This window comes from Terrapene carolina, unplaced genomic scaffold (assembly GCF_002925995.2).
Source record: "Terrapene carolina triunguis isolate 2854851 unplaced genomic scaffold, T_m_triunguis-2.0 Scaffold85, whole genome shotgun sequence".
In the NCBI taxonomy this organism is placed as follows: domain Eukaryota; kingdom Metazoa; phylum Chordata; order Testudines; family Emydidae; genus Terrapene; species Terrapene triunguis.
In genome coordinates, this window is record NW_020664436.1 from 8,850,990 (window position 1) to 8,864,541 (window position 13,552).

General features: G+C 46.7%; 1 protein-coding gene across 1 annotated transcript in view; it reads right to left on the reverse strand.

Annotated features, from left to right (window-relative positions):
- BIRC6 (baculoviral IAP repeat containing 6) overlaps window positions 1-13,552 on the reverse strand; it is a 330,062-nt gene that overhangs the window by 116,067 nt on the left and 200,443 nt on the right. The window contains 1 exon segment of the mRNA XM_024194786.2: window positions 4,271-4,467. Within this exon segment, the coding sequence (XP_024050554.2) occupies window positions 4,271-4,467 (197 nt within the window).

Below are 13,552 nucleotides of genomic sequence, written 5' to 3' on the forward strand. Positions count from 1 at the left end.
TTTTTAAAGGTGTGTTGGAAGGGGGAAAGGGGGTTGGTAACTGGAGAGGATAGTCAACATTAACTGGGTAAAGAAACGGGGGCAGGTTCAGCTTCTGAATAAACAAACTTAATAGTCACAGGTTACCCTGCTCACTCTGGAACCTAGCTTTCAAAGCTTCCCGGATGCACAGCGCGTCCCGCTGTGCTCTTCTGATCGCCCGGCTGTCTGGCTGGGCGTAATCAGCAACCAGGCGATTTGCCTCAACCTCCCACCCCGCCATAAACATCTCCCCCTTGCTTTCACAGAGATTGTGGAGCACACAGCAAGCTGCAATGACAATGGGGATATTGGTTTCGCTGAGATCAGAGCGAGTCAGTAAGCTTCTCCATCTCCCCTTCAGACGGCCAAAAGCACACTCCACCACCATTCTGCACTTGCTCAGCCGGTAGTTGAAGAGTTCTTTTTCACTGTCCAGGGCGCCTGTATAGGGCTTCATGAGCCAGGGCATTAGCGGGTAGGCTGGGTCCCCGAGGATCACTATAGGCATCTCCACATCCCCAACAGTTATTTTGTGGTCCGGGAAGTAAATACCTTCCTGCAGCCGTCTAAACAGACCAGAGTTCCTGAAAACACGAGCATCATGAACCTTGCCCGGCCATCCGACGTTGATGTTGGTAAAACGTCCCCTATGGTCCACCAGTGCTTGCAGCACCATTGAAAAGTAGCCCTTTCGGTTAATGTACTGGCTGGCCTGGTGGGCCGGTCCCAGGATAGGGATGTGAGTTCCATCTATAGCCCCACCGCAATTTGGGAATCCCATCGCAGCGAAGCCATCTGTGATCACCTGCACGTTTCCGAAGGTCACTACCTTTGAGAGCAGTAGCTTAATGATTGCGTTGGCTACTTGCATCACAGCAACCCCCATGGTAGATTTGCCCACTCCAAATTGGTTCGCGACTGACCGGTAGCTGTCTGGCGTTGCAAGCTTCCAGAGGGCTATGGCCACTCGCTTCTGGACAGTCAGGGCTGCTCGCATCCGGGTGTCCTTGTGCTTCAGGGCAGGGGACAGCAACTCACAAAGTTCCAGGAAAGTTCCCTTACGCATCCGAAAGTTTCGCAGCCCCTGTGATTCATCCCAGACCTGCAGCACTATGCGGTCCCACCAGTCAGTGCTTGTTTCCCGGGCCCAGAATCGCTGTTCCACAGCATCAACATAACCCATTGCCACCATGATGTCCACAGCGTGGAGTCCCGTGCTTTGTGAGAGGTCTGTGCCCCTCTCAGACTTAATGTCCTCACCGCGCTGCCGTAGCCTCCTCACCCGATTTCTCAGCATCTGCCTCTGAAAAAGGTGGATGATAAGGTGCGAGGTGTTGACAACGGCCATAACTGCAGCGATGATCGCAGCAGGCTCCATGCTCGCAGTGCTGTGGCGTCCGCGCTGTCAATCACCAGAAAAGTGCGCAAACTGATTGCCCGCCGGCACTTTCACGGAGAGAGGGTGGGAGTGATGGTTGAATGACGACAGTTACCCAAAGCCACCCTCGACACATTTTTTGCCCTAGCAGGCATTGGGGGCTTGACCCAGAATTCCAATGGGCAGCGGGGACTGCGGGAACTGTGGGATAGCTGCCCACAGTGCACCGCTTCCAATGTCGACGCTTGCCCCGTTAGTGTGGACTCACAAAGTCGAATTACTGTCCTTAGTGTGGATACACACCTTCGACTTTGTAATATTGGTTCCACAAATTCACTTTAAGTAAAATCGAACTACTCTCATAGTGTAGACATACCCTAAGAAAATTTGAAACTACTTTAGGGAGGAGGAGGAGGGCATAAATATACCTTATCTTTAAAGAAGACTGTACATGGTGGCTCTGATGTCAGGGCACACAATTCAGAGACTCGTCTAGCAGAAGTGATGGCAATTAGGAAAACCACCTTCCAAAAGAGGCATAGTAAGGAGCATATTGCTAAAGACTCAAAAGTTGGTCCCACAAGTTTAGACAAGACCAGGTTCAAGTTCCAAGGGGAAACGGACTCAACCTTTCCAGGCCTTTAGGGAATTTGAATGTCGTGTCATTTGAAAAAACAGAACGTTTATCCACATGAGGGTGGAAAACTGATAATGTTGCCAGGTGAACCTTGATAGAGGAAATTGCTAAGCCTTGATGTTTCAGGTGCAAATAGTCGAGTACATGTTGGATGGACAAATGCATTGGCAAGACTTCAGTTTGGCAAGCTCAGACTAAGAACTGCTTCCATTTTGACATGTAGGCAGTCCTGGTGGAGAGCTTTCTACTATCTAGTAAGATCTGGCAAATTTGCTCCGAGCAAGCCTGTTCTCTGGGATTTAGCCATGGAGCTTCCAGGCCATAAAATGAAGGGAACACAATGAAATCCCCACCCTAGCATCGACATGTCTGAGGCCGGAGTTATTGATGGTTGAGGGCATATGTAAGGAATGCCTGCACAAACGTTGAGAGGATCCAACCAACAATTCAAGGAAATTAGAACCTGTGAAGGTACTGGGAGTACAGTGTCCAGAAGATGATGGCTTGGTGAGTACATTGAGGTCAGCCAAGTCTGGTGTGGTCTCAGATGCAGTCTTGCATGTTGTGCCATATATATGCTCAAGGTCATGTGGCCTAGGAGCCTCAGAGTTTCAGGCTGTTGAGACTGGATGACATTCAAAGTATGTCACCAGGGATCGGCTCAATTTGAATTGTAACTTTTGGGAGGAATGCCCTGGCCTCGGTAGAGTCCAACATTGCCCCAGTAAATGCTATCCTCTGTACCAGACAAAGGGTAAATTTGTCTGCACTGATCAGTAGAACTACAGCCTTGAAAGTTAACTGAATGAGTTGAACATTGGATACAACCTGAGCCCTGGACCAGCCAGTTGTCCAGGCAACTCTTAATAGTCTCAGCAACGCTGCCATTATGGCCATACTGTTTGTGAACACTTAAGGAGCTGCAGACAGGACAAGTGGAAGCACTGTGATCTGGCACGAACCTGAGGAACGTTTTGTGCCCTCAGTACATTGACACATGGAAGTAAGCGTCTCTAAAAATTGAGGGCAACATACCAGCCTCCAGGATCCCTGGAGGGGGAATAAAGGATGCGAGGGTGACCATACAGAACTTCATCTTTTTGAGATAGGTTGAGTTGACGCAGGTTTAAAATAGGCCTGCGACCTCCCTTGGCTTTCAGGATTAGGATTAATGGGAGTAGAAACCCTTCCCTCTTAAATTCTGCAGAACCTCCTTTACTGGTCCCACCTGAAGGACAGATTGAAGCTTCTGGACCAGACGTTCTTCCTGACAGGGGTCCTTGAAGAGGGAAGGGGAGGGAGACTGGGAAGGATGGGTAGAAATAAACTGGAGGGTATATCACACTTCTACAGTGCTCAACACCCAATGGTCCCTGGTGATACAGGACCAAGCACTGAGGAAGTGGGAAAGGTGGTTTGCAAACAAAGGAAAAATGGGGTATGGCATCATGGGAACTGGTACAGTGTCCTCGAGCATCCCATCAGAATGCCTGTTAAGAACCACCTGGATGTCTAGGTTGGGCAGGCTTTGATGCAGAGATAGAAGGGGGAAGTGGTCTATGCCTATAACCCCTACTCCTTTTTCTCTGCAGGTTCTGACTGCTAGCCAGGGCACAGTACCAGAGGGGTTGTTGAGGCCTATAGTGCTTCCTGGAAGAGGCTGGGGTGAACATCCCAAGGGACTTTAGGGTCACCCTTGAGTCCTTTAGCCCATGGAGCTTCATGTCTGTCTGCTCCGAAAAGAGCAATGATCCCCAAAGGGCAGGACTTGTACAGTCAGTTGGACCTCATACAGAAGACTGCAACCAGGAACTCCTACACATGGCCATTGCCGAATCTATGGACCTGGCAGTCGAGTCAACTACATCCACAGCAGCTTGTAATGAGACCCTTGCCACCGATTTTCCCTCATCCACTAGCATGGAGAACTCTGCATCTGCATCACACTAAAACTGCATTTGGATCCCCAATGAGTAATTTACCATTTTATATCCTATTCAGAACTTCTCACTGAGGAAAAATTCCTAACTTCAAAAGGTAGTAGATTTTAATGAGGATATTTAATTAGCAAAGCTGGAGAAAATTTCACAACATTTGATCAATCAAATGCAAGGTATAATTCATAGGATGATTTTTAACTCTTAGAAAACAAACCATACAGAAAATATTTGGAAATCACTATAGTAAGGAAAAAACTAGTACATAATTCTAGACAATCAAACTGTTTGACTTACTTGTTGAATTACATCTGGATAAAGCATAGGAAGTCTCTCTGCAATGAGGGCCAACCCACCCATTCCTGCAAAAACTTGTAATGGAGACTGAATGGGACATGTTTCAAGGAAAGATTCATCCAGCACTGCATCCATACACTCATCGCCTGGAGTGACTGCTTCCTCTTCAGGACAGGACCCCAGTAAGTCTGCATGTTCTATTAAAAAAACAGAAAAAGAAAGGAAGAACCAAACCATTAAATGAAGTGGTATCTTAAACATTAGAATGTTTACTTTTTCTCCTCCACTCAGAAAATAAGAACATTTAAGCACTTCAGCTATTATACTTATTTCTTCAGCAAATATTGAAGTCTTCAAGGGGGTTAAACACATCAGTATAAGAATAGCAACAGGAAATCCAACTTTTCTTTTGGTAAAACCAAAACAATATAAAATATTAAGAACAATCTAATTTCCATTGCCAAGTCAAATCAGGTTATTTGACTGTGGGCTCATAAGATATGGACCCACGGAAAAAAGAAATTTGGTTCGTTTAGTGAGAGTTATGATCTTCCAGTCAGATGAAGATCTTGGTGGTGCCACTGCAAAATGCAAACTCAAAAATTTTAGAATTAATCTTGGACCCATGACCTGAGCTCAAGTAATCAGGTAAATAATCATTTATATCTTAGAAAGAGTTAAGGTGCTTGCTAAATTAGTGCAAATGAAACTACAGCTATAACGCAAATAGCAGTAAGCAATTAAAGAAACAATTATTTTAAAATAGGCTATTCAGTGAGCCTGAGGCATAAGATTTAGCTTGAGGCCTAGTGATAATAATAATTAGCATAAGGCCTACTATAAGTTAGCATAAGTCAGAAGATTTAGCAATATCTTCTGATAGACTGTTAGACCTCAAAGTCTTCATTTAGCTAAACATTCTTAATCACATTATATAGAGAACCATCTATCAGCGTAAATGCTTACAATAGTCAGAACCCCAAAAATTGGTAGCAAGAATGACAAATATGGACAAGAGGCCAAGACTTAACCAAATATGATCTTGAAGATAAGTAGGTGTAAGAAATAGTTGCACAAAAAGGAATCAAACCTGCCCCTCAAGCGGGACCTCAGGATGGCAGGACCGTGGCAACCTAAACACTTATCTCACCACCCCATGGATTCGTGAGTATGGCCTGGTCTACACTAGGCGTTTATGTCGAATTTAGCGCCGTTACATCGAATAAACCCTGCACCCGTCCACACCACGATGCTATTTAGTTCGATATAGAGGTCTCTTAAATTCGACTTCTGTACTCCTCCCCAACGAGAGGAGTAGCGCTAAATTCGAAATGGCCATATCGAATTAGGCTAGGTGTGGATGGAAATCGACGCTAATAGCTCCGGGAGCTATCCCACAGTGCACCACTCTGTTGACGCTCTGGACAGCAGTCCGAGCTCGGATGCTCTGACCAGCCACACAGGAAAAGCCCCGGGAAAATCTGAATTCCCTTTCCTGTCTGGGCAGTTTGAATCTCATTTCCTGTTTGGACATCGTGGCGAGCTCAGTAGCACTGGCAACGATGCAGAGCTCTCCAGCAGAGATGGCCGTGCAATCGCAGACTAGAAAGAGGGCCCCAGCATGGACTGATCGGGAAGTCTTGGATCTCATCGCTGTGTGGGGAGATGAGTCCGTGCTTTCCGAGCTGCGCTCCAAAAGACGGAATGCAAAGATCTATGAGAAGATCTCTAAAGCCATGGCAGAGAGATGATACAGCCGGGATGCAACGCAGTGCCGCGTGAAAATCAAGGAGCTGAGACAAGGCTACCAGAAGACCAAAGAGGCAAACGGACGCTCCGGAGCCCAGCCCCACACATCCCGTTTCTACGAGGCACTGCATTCCATCCTTGGTGCGGCCGCCACCACTACCCCACCAGTGACCGTCGACTCTGAGGATGGGATATTGTTCACGGCCGGTTCCTCGGACATCTTAGCGGACGGGGAAGATGAGGAAGGAGATGAGGAGGACGAGGCAGTCGACAGCGCTTCCAACACTGATTTCCCCGACAGCCAGGATCTCTTCATCACCCTCACAGAGATCCCCTACCAACCGTCCCCAGCCGTTAACCAGGACACAGAATCAGGGGAAGGATCAGCCAGTAAGTGCTTTAAACCTCTAAACATTTATTTTTAACAGAACAGGAATTTTAACAATACCAACAATGGGTTTCTCATGATTAGTTTGCCCTAGGCGCTTAACGTTTCAGTCCCTGGCAGTGCAACTATTAAAAACAAATCTAACAATGTCCAGTTTGGCATGATTGTTCTGCCCAAGCCGCTCTACTGTTTAGTCCCTGCCACTGCAGCTACAGTAAAATGCGGTCTACATGTCCGGGGATAGAGCAGAAATCCTCCTGGGACATCTCCACGAAGCTCTCCTGGAGGTAATTGGAAAGCCTTTGCATCAGGTTCCTGGGGAGAGCGGCCTTATTGGGTCCTCCGTAGTAGCTAACATTTCCGCGCCAGGAGACCATCAGGTACTCAGGGATCATTGCCCTGCAGAGCATGGCGGCATACGGCCCTGGTCTTTGCAGGCTTTCCCGGAGCATTCTTTCTTTATCTCTGTCTGAGATCCTCATCAGGGTGATGTCGCTCATGGTGACCTGCTTTGAATTAGGTAGGGGAATGTTAGTATTGGGACTGCTTGCCCGTTCCTTTACAGAACTTTAACCGCCGGTTTACAGCCACGCGGTGGAGGCGGGAGAGGGGCGGCATACAGGGATTTTTCCCTGGGACAGCCGCGAGGGGGTGGGACAGGGGCAGAGTTGATGCTGGCCGGATTGCTGGCAGCAGGGACTAGCATTGCTTTCAGTGTGAAAGGAGGCCAGTGCTACTATCAAAGTTTTAAGCAGCCACAAGTCTACGGCTTACCATGTCTGCCTGCTACCCAAATTCCGGTGTCCTGCCCCGCTTCTCAGATCGGCAGTGCAAGACCCCAGGCACTGAATGCGAGAGCCGAAAATTCGACCTTGTTCTGAGTGCGCATGTGATAGGTACAGTGCATGGTCTTGTTCACAGAGAAAGACTATGTTCTTTGTTCACAACTACATTTATCTTTCTGAGGAATTCACTCCCTTTTTCCCATTCCCACAGCCACATCTGCGACTGTCTCCCAACCCAGCCTGGCATCACACACCCAGAGGCTAGCGCAGATTAGGCGGAGGAAGAAAAGGACGCAGGAGGACATGTTCTCAGAACTAATGGGCTGCTCCCGAGCCCAGGCAGCACAGCAGACCCAGTGGAGGGAGAACTTGTCCCAAATGCACCGGACACACATGGAACGTGAGGAGAGGTGGCGGCAGGAAGACCAGCAGGCGACTCAAACGCTGCTTGGACTTATGAGGGAGCAAACGGACACGCTCCGGCGCCTTGTTGATGTACTGCAGGAACGGAGGCAGGAGGACAGAGCCCCGCTGCAGTCTATCAGTAACCGCCCTCCCCCGCCACCAAGTCCCATACCCCCCTCACCGAAAGTACAAAGAAGGAGGGGCGGCAGAGTCCGTGAAAACTCTCACTCCACCCCTGCAGACTGCTCAAGCACCAGAAGGCTCTCATTCCCCAAAATTTGAAAAGTCCTTTCCTTCCCGCCTCACCCAAGCCCCCGTCCAAGTTTCACCCCCCAGTTTCATGTGTGGTTGTTAATAAAAAATACGTTTCTGTTCATTACTGTTTCCATCATCTTCTTTAGAGGAGAGTCTGTCTGAAGGGGGGTAGGGTGGTTGGTAATAGGACAGGACAGCAGCAGGGCACACACACAGTGCAGTTACTAGTTACCCTGGTCAGTCTGGGAGGTGGTTTTCATGGTCTGTGGGGGGGTGGGGGGTTGCTCTATGACTTTGTGGTGGGGGAGGGCAGTTACAGATCTTATGCAGCGGCCCTTATCCTGGATCACAGAGCCACGCTGCAGGGGATCTGTAACCCTCCTCCCCCTGCCACAAAGTCACAGAGCCACCACATACACGCAGTCCATCAGGAGGGCTGGCAGGCTCCTTTGAAACAACCGGTCCACCACTGCGGAGCCTGTCATTCCTGCAGTTTAGAAGCGTCATTTGCATCAGTACACTACACCCGCTCCCCACCACAGTCTGCGTCCCAGGTTTAAAACATTCCCGCGAAAACAGTAATAAAGAAAACGGTGTCCATTAACAAAATAGAAGTCATTTTATTTTTAAAGGTGTGTTGGAAGGGGGTGAAGGGGGTATGTAACTGTAGAGGATAGTCAACATTGACTGGGTAAAGAAACGGGGGCAGGTTCAGCTTCTCTGTACACAAACTTAAAAGTCACAGGTTACCCTGCTCACTCTGGAACCTAGCTTTCAGAGTCTCCCGGATGCACAGCGCGTCCCACTGGGCTCTTCTAATCGCCCGGCTGTCTGGCTGTGCGTAATCAGAAGCCAGGCTATTTGCCTCAACCTCCCACCCCACCATAAAGGTCTCCCCCTTGCTCTCACAGAGATTGTGGAGCACACAGCAAGCTGCTATAACAATGGGGATATTGGTTTCGCTGAGATCGCAGCGAGTCAGTAAGCTTCTCCATCTCCCCTTCAGACGGCCAAAAGCACACTCCACCACCATTCTGCACTTGCTCAGCCGGTAGTTGAAGAGTTCTTTTTCAGTGTCCAGGGCGCCAGTATAGGGCTTCATGAGCCAGGGCATTAGCGGGTAGGCTGGGTCCCCGAGGATCACTGTAGGCATCTCCACATCCCCAAGAGTTATTTTGTGGTCCGGGAAGTAAATACCTTCCTGCAGCCGTCTAAACAGACCAGAGTTCCTGAAAACGCGAGCATCATGAACCTTGCCCGGCCATCCGACGCTGATATTTGTAAAACGTCCCCGATGGTCCACCAGTGCTTGCAGCACCATTGAAAAGTAGCCCTTTCGGTTAATGTACTGGCTGGCCTGGTGGTCCGGTCCCAGGATAGGGATGTGAGTTCCATCTATAGCCCCATCGCAGTTTGGGAATCCCATCGCGGCGAAGCCATCTATGATGGCCTGCGCGTTTCCCAGGGTCACTACCTTTGAGAGCAGTACCTCAACGATTGCGTTGGCTACTTGCATCACAACAACCCCCACGGTAGATTTGCCCACGCCAAAGTGGTTCGCTACTGACCGGTAGCTGTCTGGCGTTGCAAGCTTCCAGAGAGCTATGGCTACTCGCTTCTGGACAGTCAGGGCTGCTCGCATCCGGGTGTCATTGCGCTTCAGTGCAGGGGACAGCAACTCACAAAGTTCCATGAAAGTCCCCTTCCGCATGCGAAAGTTTCGCAGCCACTGTGATTCATCCCAGACATGCAGCACTATGCGGTCCCACCAGTCCGTGCTTGTTTCCCGGGCCCAGAATCGCCGTTCCACAACATCCACATGACCCATTGTCACCGTGATGTCCTCGGCGCGGAGTCCCGTTCTTTCTGACAGGCCTGTGCTACTCTCAGACTTCAGGCCCTCACCGCGGTGCCGTAGCCTCCTCGCCCGATTTATCTGCATCTGCCTCTGGGAAAGGTGGATGATAAGCTGCGAGGCATTGACAACGGACACAACTGCAGCGATGGTCGCAGCGGGCTCCATGCTCGCAGTGCTGTGGCGTCCGCGCTGTCACTGACCAGAAAAGTGCGCGAACTGATTTCCCGCTGGCACTTTCAGGGAGGGAGGGAGGGCGGTAGTGACGGACGGATGACGACAGTTACCCAAAAGCACCCTCGAGACATTTTTTTACCCAGAAGGCATTGGCGGCTCGACCCAGAATTCCAATGGGCAGCGGGGACTGCGGGAACTGTGGGATAGCTGCCCACAGTGCACCGCTTCCAATGTCGACGCTTCCCCCGTTAGTGTGGACTCACAAAGTCGAATTACTGTCCTTAGTGTGGACACACACGTTCGACTTTGCAATATCGATTCCACATATTCGATTTAAGTGAAATCGAACTACTCTCGTAGTGTAGACATACCCTATGTGTGATGTGGATTCTGCTGTTATCCTTGTTTATTTTGTTCTGTGATTTTTCTTATATTGACCATGTTATTAATAAAACTCAAAGCCTTTGTGTATGTCTCACCAATCATCATCAATTAATCTCTAAGTAGTCACCAAAGGACAAACCTGTTATTAGTGATAAGTGCATTTTGCACCCCAAAATAATCATAAGGCTAACCATGTGTTAGGAAATGAGGGCAAATCCAACCAATATCAACTCTGTGGATGGCCTGTAGTACCATAATTATAGGTGACAGTGCACAGGTTACCAGAATTGCAAAATAGTTGGATTTCTACAATCCTTAGGCTTTATTTACAAGACAAAGTCCTTCTTGGTTTGACCTAAGGTGTGAATTTAAGCCAATTTACTAAAACCATTGCAAAACTCTGCACGGACTCCTATTTTAAGAGTGGCTTTTTTCATTTAGCTTAAAATACATTACAAACAAGTCAAACTAAACAGATAGAAGCCACTCTTTGGTCTTATCTACATTGAGAATTAGAGCACTGTACATTCACACTCCAACATGCCATGCACTAAGTCTCTATATAGACATGGCCTTAAGCAAAATAAGAAGTATAAAACCTTGTATGGACAGGATTTAAACAAAATCTTCTTAAATTCATTCCTTAGGTTAAACCTATGCATAGTTCTCACACAGACAAGCCCTTAGATCAGAATGTTTACCCAGTTCCACAGTAGACCCCCACCCCAAGCATGAGGAGCAGCATAAGAGAAATCATGAAGGCTGCTTGTTTGAAAATTTAACATGAGGGTGATGGAGATGTGCATCATTGGCCTATCAATGGTGAGAGCTGATATCTCAATAGTGAATGAGAAATGACAGGTAAGAAGGGGATAGGCTGTGAAAGGTCATGAAAGTGAAAACACACCACTTACATTTGATGCAATAGGAAAGGTTAGCTAGTAGAGGACTGCAAAGAGAGGGATGACATGGACAAAAAAAAAAAAAAATTAAGTATATCAGAAGCAGGAAGTCTGCTAAACAACCAGTGGAGCCACTGGACAATAGAGATGCTAAAGGAGCACTCAAGGACGATAAGACCATTGCAGAGAAACTAAATCAATTCTTTGCATCGGTCTTCACGGCTGAGGATGTGAGGGAGATTCCCAAACCTGAACCATGCTTTTTAGGTGACAAATCTGAGGAACTGTCCCAGATTAAGGTGTCATTAGAAGAGGTTTTGGAACAAATTGATAAACAGTAATAACTCACCAAGACCAGATGGTATTCACCCAAGAGTTCTGAAGGAACTCAAATGTGAAATTGCAGGACTACTGTAGTATGTAACCTAACCTTTAAAATCAGCTTCTGTACCAGATGCCAGGAGGATAGCTAATGTGACGCCAATTTTTAAAAAAAGGCTCCAGAGGAGATCCCGGCAATTACAAGCCAATAAGCCCAACTTCAGTACTGGGCACACTGGTTGAAACTACAGTAAAGAACAGAATGGTCAGACACATAGATGAATAGGATTTGTTGGGAAAGAGTCAACATAGTTTTTGTAAAGGAAAATCATGCATCACCAATCTACTAGAATTCTTTGAGGGGTCAACAAGCATGTGGACAAGGGTCATCCAATAGATATAGTGTATTTAGATTTTCAGAAAGCCTTTGACAAGGTCTTCTCACCAAAGGCTCTTAAGCAAAGTAAGCTGTCATGGGATCAGAGGGAAGGTTCTGGTAACTGGTTAAAAGATAGGAAACAAAGGGTAGGAATAAATGGTCAGTTTTCATAATGGAGAAAGGTAAACAGTGGTGTCCCACAGCGGTCTGCAGTGGGCCCAGTCCTATTCAACATATTCCTAAATGATCTGGGAAAAGGGGTAATCAGTGAGGTGGCAAAATTTGCAGGTGATCCAAAACTACTCAAGATAGTTAAGTCCAAAGCCGACTGCAAAGAGTTACAAAGGGATCTCACAAAACTGGGTGACTGGGTAACGAAATGACAGATGAAATTCAATGTTGATAAATGCAAAGTAATGCACATTGGAAAACATAATCCTAACTATACACACAAAACAATGGGGTCTAAATTAGCTGTTACCTCTCAAGAAAGATCTTGAAATCACTATGGAGAGATCTCTGAAAACATCCACTCAATGTGCAGTGCAGTCAAAAAAAGCTAACAGAATGTTGAGAATCATTAAGAAAGAGATTGATAAGACGACAGAAAATATCATATTGCCTCTATATAAATCCATGGTACACCCACAACTTGAATACTGCATGCAGATGTGGTCGTCCCATCTCAAAAAAGATACATTGGAATTGGAAAAGGTGAGAGAAAGGATACAACAATGATTAGGGGTATGGAACAGCTTCCATATGAGGAGAGAAAAATAAGACTGGGACTTTGCAGCTTGGAAAAGAGATGACTAAGGGGGGGGATATGATAGAAGTCTATAAAATCATGACTGGTGTGGAGAAAGTAAAATAAGGAAGTGTTATTTACTCCTTCTCATAACACAAGAACGAGGGGTCACCAAATGAAATTAATAGGTAGCAGGTTTAGAACAAACAAAAGGAAGTATTTCTTCACACAACGCACAGTCAACTTGTGGAACTCCTTGCCAGAGGATATTGTGAAGGCCAAGACTATAACAGGGCTCAAAAAAGAACTAGATCAGTGGTTCCCAAACTTTAACAACCTGTGAACCTCTTTCACGAAAATGTCAAGTCTCGCGAACCCCCTCCTAAAAATGAATATTTCCAGGGATTTTCTCCTTTACCTGAGTATAAATTAAAAAAGCAGTGATCTTGGAAATACACAGTTTGTTTTTATGACATCATTATTACACACTATTTATTATTAATTATTATTTATCATTACAGTATTTTTATTACATTATGAAAACGGCAACACTCTTCCAAGATCTCACTTTCATAGCTTGTATCACTTTGAATAAGCCTGTTATAAGACAAGGTTCTTATGTTTCATCAAGGAGTATCAGATGTGAAACAGCAGGAAGGTATTTAAGAAGTCAACTCAAAGAGTTCCTCCTACACAAGCATTCAGGTCTTGAGCAGTCCAGGCAAACAACGCACGGTACAACAAAGCTTAAACTTGTTCATAATAATTTTAAAAACAACATTAGCTGCCTATTTCATTTTAAAAACAGCAAAAAATATCCACCTCCCTTTCTTATAAGGAGTCTTGAAGTTTAAATCTCCTCAGTGTGATAGATAGGCTTGCTTTGATCTGCTTAGCTCTTGGAAATCCAAGGGCTCTGGGCTGCTGGTCCCGT